Source organism: Leuciscus leuciscus (genome assembly GCF_965113295.1).
Source record: "Leuciscus leuciscus genome assembly, chromosome: 21".
Taxonomy (NCBI): Eukaryota; Metazoa; Chordata; class Actinopteri; order Cypriniformes; family Leuciscidae; genus Leuciscus; species Leuciscus leuciscus.
The window spans coordinates 36434453-36453669 of NC_138745.1; the positions used below are offsets into that span (position 1 = coordinate 36434453).

The 19217-nt window shown below is 41.6% G+C and overlaps 1 protein-coding gene across 4 annotated transcripts in view; it reads right to left on the reverse strand.

Annotated features, from left to right (window-relative positions):
* Positions 1-470: 470 nt before the first annotated feature.
* pald1a (phosphatase domain containing paladin 1a) overlaps positions 471-19217 on the reverse strand; it is a 79008-nt gene continuing 60261 nt past the window's right edge. For all 4 annotated transcript variants that reach the window (XM_082152406.1, XM_082152405.1, XM_082152408.1 and 1 more), the window contains exons 19-20: positions 13456-13611; positions 471-1026 (exon numbers count right to left, since the gene is read on the reverse strand). In XM_082152406.1, coding sequence (XP_082008532.1) covers positions 877-1026; positions 13456-13611 — 306 coding nt within the window. In that variant the 3' untranslated portion in view covers positions 471-876. The remainder of the gene's footprint in view (positions 1027-13455; positions 13612-19217) is intronic.

Below are 19217 nucleotides of genomic sequence, written 5' to 3' on the forward strand. Positions count from 1 at the left end.
TTTTTATAAAGATGATTCTCAACTATGTTATGAAAGATATAACGGAATGAATTGATGCACCATTTTACTTTATGCAATATGTGGGTAAAATGGCCATAAATTAATATTCCCATTCAATACAATTTATCTATACACTTGCACATTAATGTGTTCTTGGAGCAACATTTAATGAAAAAAGAAGTGTGATAATTGGGAGTAATAATTGGCAACATTTTAATAATAATATCTCATATTTCATAGGAATATTGATGTATAATTTATTTCCATATTCTCTTGTTGCGTCTCCCAGAATGCCTGATAAACATGATGATGTCAGAGAAATTCACTCAAATATAATGTCCACTACAGTGGGCAAAAGTCTATTCCTGGGTCCCAGGAGGATACTGTCAAATGAAAAATATGAAGAAAAGCAAAAATTCATAGGATCTTAAAGGAATAGTCACAGTTTCATCAGTCAGTAAACGAACACATTCCTGTTACCAAAGATGTTTAATGGAGACTGCCCTTATGAAAGTCTTCATCATGAAAAACGCTCATTTATAAAACAAACATCACAGTTACTGGCAGCCTTCAAATGTTAAAAAAAGAACAGAGTGAATGAACTATACAAGCAAACGCACGTCAAACAATCCCGTAAGCTACAAGAGACATTAAAAGAGTCCTGTTAAATTAAAAATAGGTTAATAGTAGATGCGAGATACCTGTACGGAAAGAGAAAATAACCTCAAATGACATTAATAAAGGAGAAAAACAGCATCCACAGGTGAGACGTGATGGATGTTTTCAGTTCGGTTCCTCACAGTGGTGTTTGACTGGATTTAAACACTTGAATAGCATTGGTCGTCCCTGAAAGGAGAGAAACGAACACGTTTATCATCAGATGAACTCTCCTCTGAACGGAAGCCCGTGGCGGTTTTGCTGTTGCCAACGGCGACGGAGACGGCAGAGAGTTGAGTCTCTCAGGTCCTCAAACTCAGAGAAGCCCAACTGATTCAACAGCTCATAAACTCCAGCCTGAGACGCCACCTGAACACAAAACACACACACACACACAAAATTAATTCAGTGTTGGACTGGATTGTGTGCTATTCCTCTTCCTGTCATTCAGAGTCTAATTCAAGTGTGGCCAATTCAACTCGTACTCTGATTCACGAGGACGAATGTTAAACTGGTAACGGTTCTGGGACCCTGAGAGTCGTTCGGGCCGGTGAACTGGTGACATCTGGTCCTGACGGGGTAAAACAAGCCGCACACACACACACACACACACACACACACACACACACACACACACACACACACACACACACACACACACACACACACACACACACACACACACACACACACAGTATAAAGCAGCACTGCAGGCCTGTTTACTTTGGCTCTGTTGATTCAAGAGCTGGTAAAACTCGCTGAAAACGTCAAGGCCACAGAATGAGAAGAGAAACTACAGCGGTCACGACCCTGAACCTCTGAACTACACATCCATCATCTGTTTATATCTGTCCATCCATCCATCCATCTGTTTATATCGGTCCATCCATCCATCCAACAGAACAGAGCACCATAACATTAGCTTAGTAACGCAGTATATAAAGGCATATATGCGACTCTGGACCACAAACCAGTCACATGGGTCAATTTTATGAAATTGAGATGTATACATCATCTGAAACTGAATAAATAAACTTTCCATTGATGTGTGGTTTGTTAGGATAGGACAATATTTGGTCGAGATACAACTATTGAAAATCTGGAATCTGAGGATACAAAAAAATCGAAACATTGAGAAAATCTCCTTTAAAGTTCTACATTTATGTTGGTGATTGTGCAGCATTCACTCACAGAAATACATGTTTTATATATTTACGGTTGGAAATGTACTAAATATCTTCATGGAACATGATCTTTACTTAATATCCTCATGATTTTTGGCATAAAAGAAAAATCGATAATTTTGACCCATACAATGTAGTGTTGGCTATTGCCTCAGATATACCCGTGCGACTCCAGACTGGTTTTTCAAACTTTAAGACTTTACGCTGTTAAACTTTGTCAAATCAACATTCACAATTAGGCTACGTCTACAATCATCCGGATACATTTGAAAACTGAGTTTTCGTGTTTCAGGCGTTTTCCGAGGTTTCAGTGCGGATGAGAATCTTTTGGAAAACGCATGAAAACGCTAAATTCATATTTACAGCGCACGCGTAAACCCTCACGAAAGCTCACTGAGACGATACAGATGGAAAGATAAATTCTGAATTTATCACGCAATTCGTCTGGCAGGATAATTTTATTTAGCAAAATATCTCAGCATTCACTGTAATGAGCCGTTTTTCGTTCTTCGCCATTTCCACAAGGGTGTAGCACAAAGGATTTGACGCGTGAATCCATCATTTGTCTTGTAAACTTTACTTTTCCGTTGTCAGGTTACATTTTAAGAGAAATCAAACAGATTATACACTTATTCACGTTCCAATAACATGAATTCGATCCTTTTCACGGTCAAAAGACTGTCAAGCCCCAACCCTTCTTCCTTATTCTTCTACAAAATATTACGTACGTAACGTATCACGTGAAACTAGTCAAAATCTCGCGATACATTACAAATAACACAAAATATGCATTTATCAAAAAACATAATCACTCTTAATATAATGAAAAATATTACAAAACTATTAATGTAGTTATGGCTCTAACAATCCCTGAAGCGTCCGGGTCGCTCTCGCTCACCATTATGTGTTTGGTCTAAAACTGCTCTCAGCAAATGTGAGTAAACCTTCTGTCATGTTTGCAGGACTGTGATGTGAAGAGTAGGGGTGACCCCGAATAGTCGAAGATTCGTTGCATCGATATGCGGAGCCCATAGCTGTCAACCCTCCCGTTTTTTCCGTGTTTCTCACGTATTTTAGCTCTTTTCCCGCTGTCTTCCCGTTTTAGTATTTTCTTGTAAAATATCCCGTATTTTTACGCTCTGATTGTGTTAACTCAGAACACGCAACTATCTGTGTCTGTGAAGTGGCTTGCACTTGGGTTGCTAGACCTCCAGTAAAGCAGGTGGCAGTATACAGACAGTAGCTTAGGCTACTATCGAAGAAGACAGTCGCAGCGGCGCGGGCGCGGGAGGAAGAGGGAAAAAGAAGCGGGAAGTGAACTTCAAGGAGAGTAGAGTAGATGAGTGTGATGTGCGATGATGGATCAGGACGCCGACGGCCAAAATCACAGAATTAACCACCAATTCTTTGAGTTCTTTCTCACTCTGTCTCCCAACATTAAGCTAAAACACATTGTAGTAAATGAAAATGTGTAAGTAATGTTTACTTTGTTCATAAATAAAGCACTTTAAACATATCCATTGGTCTGTAATTCTTTAATATATATTGTGTAGTTATAAACTCTTTAGACTGTTAATGATTAGTGCTTTTTTTAAAAGTTTGTGGGTAAGAATCGTTTTAAAAAAAAAATCCCTTATTTTGGGGATGGATTCCGGGAAATCTCCCTTATTTTCAATGTTCAATGTTGACAGCTATGGCGGAGCCTGATTCGACCACCGATCTCACAGTCGAATCTTCGCGGGTGTTATGAAATGAGGATCATACCATTTTGGCAATATGGGGGTGCTCAATGTCTAATTTCACACAGAACTACTGGTTTTGTACGGTTATATTAAGTTCTATACAGCCTTTAATTATGATAATGCTGTAAAAAAAAAAAAAAAAAACGTGAAAAGAAAGAAGCGTTCAATAAATATTTTTAATGTGTGTGTGTGTGTGTGTGTGTGTGTGTGTGTGTGTGTGTGTGTGAATAAATCCAACCACCCCTGTGACAGATTTAAGTTTCACTTTCCCTGATCCGTGACAGACGAGGAGCATCTTGGCGGCAGGGATTACTTAATGTCTGGAATAAGAAAATCTAAAGTGTGGAATCAGTCAGTGTGTTCTTTTCCTCTCTAGGCAGGTATTTTTTTAGGTTTATTTATAAAAATGTTCTTTTATATATTTGTGTGATGTTCTGTATTTCGATCGTGGCTTTAAAATGTTATGAGAAACGTTTTTACGAATGTTTATCCACCACATTACCTTTTATTTAAACCTAAATAAGAAAGCCATTGTCAGTTCGTCTGTCAGTTGGCAGGCGGTTTTGGTCGCTTTATTAAAAGTTGTTGCTGTGTGCAGTGTGTAAAATAAAATAAAAATAGTTTAACCCTCCCGCTGACTACCTAGTGTCATGCCCCTCTCAACCCATTCACACACACATAGATGATTCGACTCTCAGTTAATAAAGACGCTCTCTCAGTGTGGACGGAAGGCCAAAACGCAGAGAAAAAGAAGCGTTTTCAAATGAAGTTTGAGCAAACTTTGACAAACTTAACTTTTTTAGTCGCACGCGGGTTAGCATCTGTGTTTTCATTCTGAGAGCTGTAGTCGAATCATAAATGAGAGTTTCCGACGCACAGCTGGATTGAGGTTTTAAACACTCGAGGTACCCATGATTCCCTGCGTCAGGTGCGAACGGGATCTGGATCGACTCCCACCGGCAGCTATAAAAGTAACAAACACTGGACACAAAGAGGAAAGAGTGCAGACAAACACTCGGCTCCAGTAAACCGACAGAGAACGCAGATGTTATGAGCGCAGAACCCCATCCATCATCCTCTGCTGCTCTTTAGCCAGAGAAATCCTGACAAACACACGATATTAGCAGCTGTAAATCTCCCGACAAGCACACACACACACACAGTGATACAGTGTGAATATCACCTCAAACACTGATCACATGACCTTAAAGGTTCACACACACAAAAAAAGGAAAGAAATTCTGGCATCAGTAGCTGCGTTTCCATTACCCCTCAAATTGCGCTTATTGAAAATACGTCCAATAGAAACACGTCAATTGCGCAAAAACTCCCATATATCACAAAAAAGTTTTCCCGCTCGCATGAGGAGGTTTTTCAGAAGAAATATTCCGCAAAACTGCAATGGAAACAGTTTTTGTGCATTTACAGTCACCTGACGTAGACGACGCGGTGTGATTGGACAGAATTCGAGACAGAGCTCTTTATTAAATTCATAAAAGACAAAAGAATTACAGGAATAATGGATTCTAAACCTCAAATAAATGCCAGGATCAAGACCTGGAAGCAGATCTGAGGGAGAAACACCCAGAAACTCCTCATATGTGCCGCTCACAAGTATAATAAGGGTCATTCCTCACCATTAATGCTTGGAAACACACACACGTCTCCTTCCATTAATAATAATGGCCAGTGCAGTGGCTGGGATATAGTGCATAAACCCACCAGCGTCCATTACCATGGTTTTTGGAATGATTTTACTTATTGCGAGAGGAAAAAATTAAGTTTTAGTCGCATAACATCGGTTAGTGGAAACACCGTCATTTTGCGATAGTTTTTTGCCGACATTTAGAAGAAAAAAAAAAGAAAAAAATTTAAAAGAAAAAAGAAATAAAAGAAATAATAATAAATAAATAAAACAAATTGCAAAAGTTTTGCGCAAATCTGTAATGGAGACGAGCCTACTGTAACAAAATACGTTCTTCAGTTTGTCTTTCACAGAAGAAAATATACATGTCATACAGGGTTGAAAATGATGAGGGCAAGTAAATGATGATAGAGTTGTTATTTGTGGGGTGAACTATCATTTTAAGGTCAAAATAATAAATCCTGCCCGCTCTTTCCTTTTCATAATCATTTATAACCATCAGTCCAGTTTAACACTGATGCTGATGTGTGAATCGAACTGCACATGTGCACTTATATCGCCCTCTGAGACCTCAAACACCCTGCCTATGTTCTGGCTAGAGACGAGTCACTGAGAGAGGGGTCAGAAACAAGCAGTGACCTTTGACCCCGGCGGACCGATGACCCGGTCAACATGATGAACGTCGCTGAAGGAGAGAAACAAACATTTCCAGGACTCACGGTTCTTGACTTTTCAACGCACTTCAAAAGAGATTTTATAAACCAGACTGAACTTGAATCTATCAACAGTCTTTAGACTATATATATATATAACAAAATTGCTCATAATTTACAGCTTAAGTTGAGCCACATAGAATTCAAACACTAATTGCTCAAACTCTACTGACATTATTGAAAAATGCAATTGCAATGATATGGTTGAATCTCTGTGTGTGTTGTGGGCTTTACACATGGGCTTTACACGACTTTAAACTTGACAATCGCTTGACCAATCACAACACACTGCTCCAGCCGACCAATCACAACACACTACTCCAGCCGACCAATCACAACACACTGCTCCACCCGACCAATCACAACACACAGCTCCAGCCGACCAATCACAACACACTGCTCCAGCCGACCAATCACAACACACTGCTCCAGCCGACCAATCACAACACACAACTCCAGCCGACCAATCACAACACACTGCTCCAGCCGACCAATCACAACACACTGCTCCAGCCGACCAATCACAACACACTGCTCCAGCTGACCAGTCAAAACACACTGCTCCAGCTGACCAATCAGAGCACAGTGTGCTTTTCAGAAGGAGGGGCTTCATAGAGACAGGAAGTAAACAGAGCGTTACTGACAGACTGGGAAGAGAGGAGCTGCAACAATGGAGAATATGAGGAAAATAATCAACATTCAAGCAGGAAAACCTGTTCTAGTAGAGCCTGAAAACAACATCAAGAGTTTGGAAAAGGGCATAATATGGTTTTTAAGAACAAAAAAGTGCAGAAGGTCTCAAAAATGTCAATATTTCTTAAAAACCACTGAATTATCCATTTAGCGTCCATCCAAAGCAAATCTTACAAATGATCAATAATTCACCAAGAGCTGTTTTTGAGGGAATGACATGATAACACCGAGCGACTCTCGACTCGTCCTCAACTGAGACTGAGACTTCATTAGGTCTTATCTCTGCACTGCACATCGCCTCTTATCTGGAGAACTGGAAGAAGTAAAAGACTGAGAAGATCCACTACACACTTACACTCAGTGAACATCATCAGGGTTCACAGTCTCTCTGTCTCTGTAAATCAATAAAAAAAATGTAATATCGACTAGAATAGAATCAAATCAGTCCATAGATGTGATTTAAACAAAATTAAAAAAAATTATAATTTCATGAGGTCATTAAATAAGATATGGTATTATATTTAATATAGAACATTTTTGATATATTGGCCATCCCAAATTGAGCTCAATGAACAACATTTTATTTAACCATTAATATAGGTTTTTATTAATAATTTTATATTTATATATCCTGCTATAATTTTAGTTAAAGTTTTAATAATTTTGTGGTGTCATTTTATTAGTTCTTTTTTTTATATGTCTATTAATTATTATTTTCGTTTGAGTTATTTTAGTACATCAATTTAAACTAAATGAAAATGAGAAATGTTGTCATCGCAATTAGTTGGAGCTCTATAATAATAATAATAATAATAATAATAATATAAGTTGGAGTTTCTATATGTATATTGCAAATGTATATGTCTATTTTGTTTTTGTGCATGTGTGTGTATACAGAGAGACATATATACATATTTTCTTTTGACTGCTTGTTGTGATTTTGAAATGCTTTAATATTTTGTTGTTCCTTTCCCTTCAATAAACATTTGATCACAAAATATTATATATATATATATATATTATATTTTAGTTTCAGTTAAAAAATATTTAATTTCAAGTATCGGAAGTTTTTTTATTGTTTAAAGAAAATTATTTGTAAAAAAAATATTTTAAATATTTCAAAATGCTATTGTATACTTTCTGACTTGCACAGTATACAAGGGTTTTCTTTATTTTTCTTTTTTAGATATTAGATTTCCTGTGTTAAACTACAGCATGTCGATGTCGTATTTAATCTAGAACATTCCTCTCCTACGTGCCGAACTCTCGGCTATAGTCACATCAACAGGGTCAGAGCTCGGAGCCACAATCCAGACTGTGGTTATCGATTAGACAGAGTTAGGCTAGAAATCAGGCCGGATGTTCTCTTGTGACATGACAGTGATGTTGACTGATGTGTTAATCAGAGATTGTTCTGGATTAGTTTAGTTGAACTGAGCATGTTTCTCTGCTGATAAAGATGCGTCTCAGTGCATCAAATCTGAAGGTTCTTCTGCACCAAATCACACTGGGAAACAAAACCAGACTTATGAACTGGCCTCTTTCAATCCTTCATCAGTCGCACTGTTCTGCGCAGGGGGGAAACACTCATTTGTTTGGAATGGCAGTAAATTCCAGACTTTACCGTGAGCCGCAGCTGGCCTCAACACACACACACACACACACACAGACCTCACGAAACCCGACGTGTGAATCAGCGGCCTCGATGATGCTAGAATAAGCTTGTAAATTCCAGGGTACGCGTGATGAAGCGATGGCTACGGCTCGACAAGCACAGATTCACACGGGAGAAGAGAATTCACCACAGAACAATCAAGAAGAGCTTCTCAGACAGCTGGACAAATGCACACAACACATTAAAGCTTTGGTTTTCCTGGAGTTAACAGTTAAACTTCACTGCGGTTTGTGATGGACTTTCAAAATCAAGTTTGAAGTTGAAGCAAGATCAACACTAGGATGGGTGATCACATATTTACAACATTTGCTCTGTATGGCATTTTCTCTGTATTTGAAGTTTAAATAAGGGATGTTGTTAAAAAAAACAGTAAGGACCAGTAATTATTACCAGTAATAATAATTAAAATAAATACAATAATATATATAAATATATAAAATACATAAATATATAAATATATAAATATAAAATAAAATAAATAATAAAAACCAGTAAGTATTACCAGTAATTAAAAAAAAACAGTAATTATTCATGAATAAAAAAAAATAAAAATGTAAAAAAAAATCAGACCAAATGCTAAAATTTGTCAAGACAATTGGAGACTATTTTAAGCAAAATGGTGGAAAGTCCATTAATACAACTCACTTGTAATGAGACATAATTGCTTATTACTTTTGACCATTAGGTGGCGCTGACACCAAAATGATCTGGTGTGGTCAGTGTTGGATTGACAGCCTCAGATGCAGATGCCATCAAGTTCGTTTCGTCTATCGACACAAAATACGTAACTTTTTGCCGGCATGGTGTGAAGATTATCTGACTCTAATTTGGTGCAAATAGGACAAACGGTCTAGGAGGAGTTCGAAAAAAAAGTAGGTTTTTAATGAAAATCAAAACGTCGGACAGGAAATTTGGCCGATTATGGGAAAGTTGGTATCTATGTTCTCAGCATGGAATCTATTAAGATCAGTTTCATCTCAATAGACAAAATTAATTAACAGCTATTAGCATTTTTTTTTTATTTCATGGATTTTTCACCACAAGATGTTCGTAACGATACGCCAATGCATTTGTATAGCAATTACGACAAAATTCAAAATGGCTGACATTGGAAAATTGGGTATCGTTGGTGTATTTCTGCACCGAAACTAAAGAGGCCAGTTTTGTTATTTTTGGCCAAACCGTTTAGAAGTTATATGCAAAAGTATATCCTTTTTTATATCTCCTGACCACTGGGTGGCGCTGTGCTGAAACTGTGCAGATACTCTCAAGTCATGGTTGTCATAAACACCAAGTTTGGTCAGAATACGCTAAAGCATTGTGGAGATACAGCCTCACGTTCATTTTGGCGCAGTCTTCGTCGAATTCGTTCACGGTTTATTTGAGAACGGTTTGACTAATCAACTTGAATTCCGTGTTTTTATGTCAGCATGGTCCGAAGATAATCTGGTTAAATTTGTAAAAATTTGAGCAATGGTTTAGGAGGAGTTCGAAAAAGTTTTTTTAGTAGGAATTTTGTTTCTAGCCTTTACAGTTCAAAAGTTTCAAAACTGTAAGTGCATATTTGGACAGTTGGTGGCGCTAGAGGGATTGAGTTAGAGATTCCAAATTGGCAGACGTGAATGTTGTGTCTGTCCTCTATCAGTGTGCCAAATTTCACAACTTTTTACCAAATGCTTCTATGGGCTGCCATAGACTAAAATGCAGCAGAAGATGACAAACAAATACAATAGGCCTTTATCATATCACATTAGAATGCCGGAAGTAGCCACGAAAAATTGCAGAAGCAGTGACTGCGTCTTCCGGTTATTGCGTTCACCATGGCAGCCTGTTAATTATCACTGGACTACTTCGCTCTCGCATCTCCCAAAAGTTTCTTTTTTTTGTTTTGTTTTCTTGATTCCATTTTAATGGTTTAATTAAATTGTTATAACCAATTATTTAAAATGTAATGATTTAAGCAAAACTTTCTTCAAAGGTTAAACCAAACTTGCGGTGTAGACCTTTGAGTCTCTCTGTGTTTTATGATATGACGATAGTTTTTCTCAAATTTAAGCCTGGTTCACACAGCAGGATAATTAGGCCGATTTTAGCCCCGATTCACCCCTTCCGACAATCTTAAAGGTATAGCGGAGGATCTTTCCAAATTTTAGATAAGACCCGCCCTCTCCACTTTTTGAAAAGTTTGATTGATTCACCAGAATGATTGACAATTAGGAGGACCAATAGTTTAGACTACCCACCAGGAAGTAAAACATCCTCCGCTATACCTTTAAGGATGCTCCGATTATCGTAAAATAATCTGATCAGATATTCCTGCCGTGTGTGGTGTGTTAAGACTGCTCTCAAATCAGGGATATCCAACATGTTGGATTTTTTTGGCCCGATTTCTCCTCGTGTGTGGTGTCCCCTGCGGACAAGCGAGCACGCAGCCTGTGGACTGTGGCGTGTAGCCAATCAGAAAGCGAGGTGACGAGGCGGCGAGGAAGCACCGGGAAACAAAATCAAAACAGCCGGCGGGATTTTGCGAGATTTCCCGTCTGACCTGGGAATGCTCGGGAGTCAAATCGGTTCATGTGTGATGTGTTGATTTTGCCGTGTGGCTGCGCACCACACACTGTACGACCAAAACTGTTAGACCCGTGATTTTTTATCGCCGTGTGTGGGGTCTCTCAGGTTTGGAAAATCGGCCGACAATTTTAAAATTGTCCCGTGTGAACCAGGCTTAAGCTAAAATGCAGCTGAAGTGACTCTCAGAGCGGCTGTGTTGATGAAGTGCATTAATGTCCTCATATAGGCTGAAAACTTCACGAGCGTCATGCGTGCCTCAGTGTGTGTGAATGAATGGCTCAGACCGCTGTTTCATTTACCACACAGAGACACGCAGAACATGCATGATTCCCATTTAAATAGTCTTTATGTGGTTTAATATTGACAGACACTGGTCTATATCGCGATTTTATTTAAGTTTACTGACCTACTTTTCATCTAAAGGTAACTAAGTAACCACCGGAAGTGCGAGTACACTGCTTGGCAATTTCGAACGTTCCGAAACCAGGAAATGAGATAAAGGCCTATAGGTGCTAGGCCACTAATAATAAACAAACTCCTGCAACATGAAATATTCATGAGGCTTAACTGCACATCACAGACAAAATCACATCAAGAATATTTCAGTTCTACTGGCAAAACACCAGTGGAGTTTCATGATGAACTCAGCAGTAATTATGGTGCAAATGCACTGTAGACTTATTTATCAACAGCCTATTGCAACGTAGGAGAAGCAGCAAGAACTATTCATCATATTTACACATTTGTGCTGTAAAACTAGTGCATGGCGTGATTTCAATGCAGATTATTGATTATCCCTTTAGAACCGGCTGTGTCGTCACCGACACATACCAGCAAGCTGTATTCATTTTACCGTAACTCTTCAACCGTTTGCACTATCAAAACCATTCAAATTGCCTGTGACAGTTAGCCTGGAAATCCAGATCTAAATCTGAAAGATTAATGGTCTGGCGTCGACTAATGAAAATCACCCAGCTCGAGGGGTGGCACCAAGCATGCATTTGAAAATCTCTCATTTTTCAACTTTAAAGTGTAAGTTTCTTTCGTTCATGATATTTTCGGGGGTTTTTTCTAAATAAAAATCAGTACATTTCTTCTTTTTTTTTTCTTCATTTTTTTTTGTCTATTTAAATTCTATTTACAAACTCACCACACACAATAATGGTCAATAACTGTAATTTGTTGAAAGCTAATCTTTTTCTGAAAAAGATGACACCTTGCACATTAAAGGGATGCACATTAAGCCGCAAGAACGGCGAGCAGGACGAGGCTGAGGGACGCGGGAGAACGGCGAGCAGGACGAGACTGAGGGGCGCGGGAGAACGGCGAGCAGGACGAGGCTGAGGGGCGCGGGAGAACGGCGAGCAGGACGAGGCTGAGGGGCGCGGGAGAACGGCGAGCAGGACGAGGCTGAGGGGCGCGGGAGAACGGCGAGCAGGACGAGGCTGAGGGGCGAGGGAGAACGGCGAGCAGGACGAGTCTGAGGGACGCGGGAGAACGGCGAGCAGGACGAGACTGAGGAGCGCGGGAGAACGGCGAGCAGGACGAGACTGAGGGGCGCGGGAGAACGGCGAGCAGGACGAGGCTGAGGGGCGCGGGAGAACGGCGAGCAGGACGAGGCTGAGGGGCGCGGGAGAACGGCGAGCAGGACGAGACTGAGGGGCGCGGGAGAACGGCGAGCAGGACGAGGCTGAGGGGCGCGGGAGAACGGCGAGCAGGACGAGACTGAGGGGCGCGGGAGAACGGCGAGCAGGACGAGGCTGAGGGGCGCGGGAGAACGGCGAGCAGGACGAGGCTGAGGGGCGCGGGAGAACGGCGAGCAGGACGAGGCTGAGGGGCGCGGGAGAACGACGCGAGAGCGGTGGCGTGATTACTGAGACGCACAGGTCTCGTATCTCTCACGGAGGAGCGGGAATTTTCTTAGCAATGCTAAAACGCACATCAACCGATCACTTGTTTAGTGTTCATGTAAACACTACATTCAGATTCACCAATCGGAATGAATTCAGTTAGATTGAAACAAAAGGTGTGCATGTAAACAATGAATGGCGACTGCAGAAAGCAAAAGCAGAATCCCGGACATATGGACGATCTCGACGGCCGGATATGTCCGGGAAAAAGAGGATGTATGGTAACCCCTACTACTCAGCTTCCTCCTAATACTCAGCTTTCTCCTACTACTCAGCTTTCTCCACAGAACAAGAGCCTGCTAGCTTAGCTTCCAAAGAAAGATGGCTGACACTATGTGTACATTCTGTGAGTGAGATCCCTCTATGGGCGGGTTGAGAACATGCGGGACAGCTCCTCCTACTGGCTGTAGTCTCTCGCCTCTGGCCAAAAAAAAACGTTTTTTGCGTCATCGGAGGATTTCCCCCCCCCCAAAAAAAATACATAAATCTCTCGTCTCAGAGGGATATGAGGGAGGGAAGCACGGTAATTCGAAAACACTACAGGTTTTCTACTGATAGAAAGCTTAATGCTAAATCCTGAAGTATCCCTTTAAGATAGCACATTGTTTTAGTGAAAAACACCTATTTTATCTTCAGGTTGTAAAGGGTTATTGGTGTCCTCTCACCTGAAGCATCCACTGGCTGAAGGAGCGCTGCCACGAGTCTCTCTTCTCCAGGTGCAGGTATGTGTTGAAGAGGATCAGGTACATGTAGCGCTCCAGATACAGCAAACTCTTCAGCGTCAGCGCCTGGATCTCCGGCTCACATTTACAGCTCTTGATCTGTGCGACAGACACAAACGAGAGCCATGAATAACCAACGTTCAAGTGAACACCTCGATCATATATGAGTCAAGGACTTTTTATCTTTGAGTACTGGAGCACAATTTTACTATGTGTACTTTTGCTCTCAAGTATACTTGAGGTGTACAGATCTAACACACACACAGCACTCAGTCTGGGCAAACTCTAACGATGATTAAACAATCATATTAAATTACACGCGGATCTGCCTCGCGTGCAAGATCAATTATGCATAAGAAAAAAAACATTCGGTCTCATCGGATTGGGACGAGAACTAAAGCTGAACAAGAACAATTTAAGTCGTTTTGAAAAATGGAAGAATTGAACTGCTTAATTATGCACTTTTAACAATGTGATCAGGGTGAGTGATTCATGCAGGCGACGGGGGATTAATTAGCTGAAATATTTAGACTTTCCTCAAACTGTTCTGACAAAAGAAACTGCAGAGCATAAAAACAGGCAAATTACAGGCACAGCCAGAGACCAAACACACAATAACTGCTAATTTATTCAATTTAGAAAGCTCAAGTCTAACAGTTCTAGCGCTCAAAGCCTTGTTCTGTAATGAAAGATGATGATTACACACTGTTCATGATGGTAATTTAGCTTTAACTTCGCTAGCATTGCACTTTCGGGTGATATAAACTCTGTTCTGATCATTGATTCTCCACAACCCGGTTAAATTGGGACAGAACACTCTGGAAACAAATCGATCACAATTGTTTATCAATCCAATCCAGCCGCGTCCGTCCTCCTGTCACACGATTCATGTTAGTTTGGATTTATGATGTGAAAATCCTGCCTAGTGTTAAATCACTGCTGGATAATAAATAAAACATTGATGTGATTTAGTCTTAATCTGAGCGGTGAAAGTGAACATCGCTGTTGTGTCGAGATGTTAATCATGAACTCATTCAGCGCCGACACTGACCGTGAACATAACCTCCACCATCTCTCACACAGGAGACGATTAAAGGAGAGTTATGTCATATCTGAAACACTTTCAGTATTAAAATGAATGGAAAAATAACTTTTATATTTGATATACATGTAATATAATGTTTGATATATTTCTATATTGTATTTATTTCTTTAAAATAAGAAAAATATTTTTTATATACAATCATGTAAAAAACACTAACAGCATCAAATGAATGGGAAAAAAATACTTTATACATAAATAACACACACACATACATACACACACACACACTATATATACACATACATACATATACATACATATATATATATATATATATATATATATATAAACAAAATATAATATAACATTTTTATATTATAAATAAACGTTATTTATAAAAAATATTTACATTCAGTTAATAATTTACATTTGACCACTAGTAATAATGATCCTTAACTTGGATAACATGATTGTTTTAATAAATGTTACTGAATATTACATTTAATATTGATAAATGAGAGCGTTTTTTAAAACAAAAATATTGACCCACTTCACATTTAACCTCATAGCAGAGATGACTTTCATGGGCTGAACATCCACGTGCAGCATGTGAGAACAGCACGTCTGTGTCACACACACACACACACACACACACACACGGTTCGCTATCTTTGTGGGGACTCTCCAGAGACGTAATGGTTTTTATACTGTACAAACTGTATATTCTGTCCCCTTACACTAACCTGACCTAAACCTACCCATCACACACACTCTCTAACCCTACCCCTAAACCTACCCATCACACACACACACACTAACTCGACCCGTAAACCTACCCATCACACACATACACACTAACCCGACCCCTAAACGTACCCGCCATCACACACACACACTAACCCGACCCCTACACCTACCCATCACACACACTAACCCGACCCCTACACCTACCCATCACTCACACACACACACACACACACACACACACACACACACACACACACACACACTAACCCGACCCCTACACCTACCCATCACACACACACACACACACACTAACCCGACCCCTACACCTACCCATCTCACACACACACACACACACACACAACACACACACACTAACCCGACCCCTACACCTACCCATCACACACACACACACACTAACCCGACCCCTAAACGTACCCATCACACACACACACACACAAACACACACACTAACCCGACCCCTACACCTACCCATAACACACACACACACTAACCCGACCCCTAAACGTACCCATCACACACACACACACACACTAACCCGACCCCTAAACGTACCCATCACACACACACACACACACACACACACACACACTAACCCGACCCCTACACCTACCCATCACACACACACACACACACACACACACACTAACCCGACCCCTAAACGTACCCATCACACACACACACTAACCCGACCCCTAAACGTACCCATCACACACACACTAACCCGACCCCTACACCTACCCATCACACACACACACACACACACTAACCCAACCCCTAAACGTACCCATCACACACACACACACACACACTAACCCGACCCCTAAACGTACCCATCACACACACACACACACACACACACACACACACACTAACCCGACCCCTACACCTACCCATCACACACACACACACACACACACACACACACTAACCCGACCCCTAAACGTACCCATCACACAAAACTTTCTGCATTCCAAAAAATATATAATTTAGTATGTTTATTAACCCATTTCTCTCGTGGGGAACCACTGGCTGTGATCTCAGGTTTTACTCTCCTTTTGGGGACATTTGGTCAATGCAATATAAACCTGTACACACACTCTCTCACTAACACACACACACACACACACACACACTCCTGTCTTCTGTTGTAATGACTGCAGAGGTTTCCACAGTCAGTGCTGATCTGGGTACAGTGAGCCGTCTGTGTGACGCTGGTTAATAACAGCTGATAATTCTGTCGGCGATGGAGAGCGGGTCAAGAGCTTTAGACTCTAATGAAGCACCAGCGGGACGGAGATCAGCGGGACGAAGATCAGCGAGAAGGAGATCAGCGGGACGAAGATCAGCGAGAAGGAGATCAGCGGGACAAAGATCAGCGAGAAGGAGATCAGCGGGACGGAGATCAGCGGGACGGAGATCAGCGGGACGGAGATCAGCGAGAAGGAGATCAGCGGGACAAAGATCAGCGAGAAGGAGATCAGCGGGACGAAGATCAGCGAGAAGGAGATCAGCGGGACGAAGATCAGCGAGAAGGAGATCAGCGGGACGAAGATCAGCGAGAAGGAGATCAGCGGGACGAAGATCAGCGAGAAGGAGATCAGCGGGACGAAGATCAGCGAGAAGGAGATCAGCGGGACGGAGATCAGCGGGACGGAGATCAGCGGGACGGAGATCAGCGGGACGGAGATCAGCGGGACAAAGATCAGCGAGAAGGAGATCAGCGGGACGAAGATCAGCGAGAAGGAGATCAGCGGGACGAAGATCAGCGAGAAGGAGATCAGCGGGACGGAGATCAGCGGGACGGAGATCAGCGGGACGGAGATCAGCGGGACGGAGATCAGCGAGAAGGAGATCAGCGGGACAAAGATCAGCGAGAAGGAGATCAGCGGGACGAAGATCAGCGAGAAGGAGATCAGCGGGACGAAGATCAGCGAGAAGGAGATCAGCGGGACGAAGATCAGCGAGAAGGAGATCAGCGGGACGAAGATCAGCGAGAAGGAGATCAGCGGGACGAAGATCAGCGAGAAGGAGATCAGCGGGACGAAGATCAGCGAGAAGGAGATCAGCGGGACGAAGATCAGCGAGAAGGAGATCAGCGGGACAAAGATCAGCGAGAAGGAGATCAGCGGGACAAAGATCAGCGAGAAGGAGATCAGCGGGACGAAGATCAGCGAGAAGGAGATCAGCGGGACGAAGATCAGCGAGAAGGAGATCAGCGGGACGGAGATCAGCGGGACGGAGATCAGCGGGACGGAGATCAGCGGGACGGAGATCAGCGAGAAGGAGATCAGCGGGACGAAGATCAGCGAGAAGGAGATCAGCGGGACGAAGATCAGCGAGAAGGAGATCAGCGGGACGAAGATCAGCGAGAAGGAGATCAGCGGGACGAAGATCAGCGAGAAGGAGATCAGCGGGACGAAGATCAGCGAGAAGGAGATCAGCGGGACGAAGATCAGCGGGACGAAGATCAGCGGGACGGAGATCAGCGGGACGGAGATCAGCGGGACGGAGATCAGCGGGACGAAGATCAGCGAGAAGGAGATCAGCGGGACGAAGATCAGCGAGAAGGAGATCAGCGGGACGAAGATCAGCGAGAAGGAGATCAGCGGGACGAAGATCAGCGAGAAGGAGATCAGCGGGACGAAGATCAGCGAGAAGGAGATCAGCGGGACGAAGATCAGCGAGAAGGAGATCAGCGGGACGAAGATCAGCGAGAAGGAGATCAGCGGGACGAAGATCAGCGAGAAGGAGATCAGCGTATAAAATTGCAATAAAATATGAAATAAAATAATAAAATGTAAATAATAAAATTAATAAAAGATTTAATTAAATTAAAATCAGCCCATAAAAAGTGCCCTCTACATAAAATGTCTTTGACGACCCTGGGTTTACGTTAGTCTACAGTCATTATAATTTGCTTAACATAAAAACAAAAGTCTATGATACGTCTTCATTCCTGCACCATCACTACCAGCTGTGCCCTGCACTCCCAAGAGCCTGTGAATACTGAGGGGACGGGAGCCTCACACACACACACACACCGTCTGGATCATGATAGGACTAACGCCTGGAAGACATGTGTAAAGAATAGAGTCTCCACACACACACAGATGTTCATACCTCAAGACAGTGTAAATAAAAAAATAAAAAATAAAAATCAACACACACGGCTGCTGTGTACTGCTTTTGTTCACTGATATGTATGTCCACCCTCTCAAAATATTCTTCCTCCATAAAGAAGCTTGCATGAAGCAAAATTCCCACATTCCTTCCGACAGGGTGAGAAAATGCACTCCAGATCCCAGATTCCCTCCGAACGGCATTATTCAACGGATGGTTCCCCCAAAAATCATCATTTACACTCCCTCAGGTCATCCCAAAACTACAGGCCTGTTTATCTCATTTTATTCAAAATAAAAGGTGTAGATGTTAAAGCAGAACGTCCATGCATGATGGTCGGTACATGACTTTTGGATGAAATATTCTTTTAAAAGAGCTTATATATGCGTCTCATTCATCATCCAGCACACAATAACATGAGATATGAGTGCATATGAACATTCACGAACAGACGAGAACGATAAAGAGAGCAGCAGTTCAGCTCGTGACGCTGCATGAGGAGGTTTGCTTTAGTCAGGCCGGTATTCATAAGCATGAGCATGCACAGAGACTCACACATGCACAAACATGAGCAATCATGCGTTTGCATACAGACTTACACAAACATCTGAACATGCATGATTATATTCCACTATATTCGGTTTTAAAGATCTTCAACATTTATTTCTTAGATGCATGAAATTATATTTGTAGCCACATACACATAAATCATCCATTTAAAAATAAAATAATACTAAGCAACTATGGCACATGTGACACACACACACACACA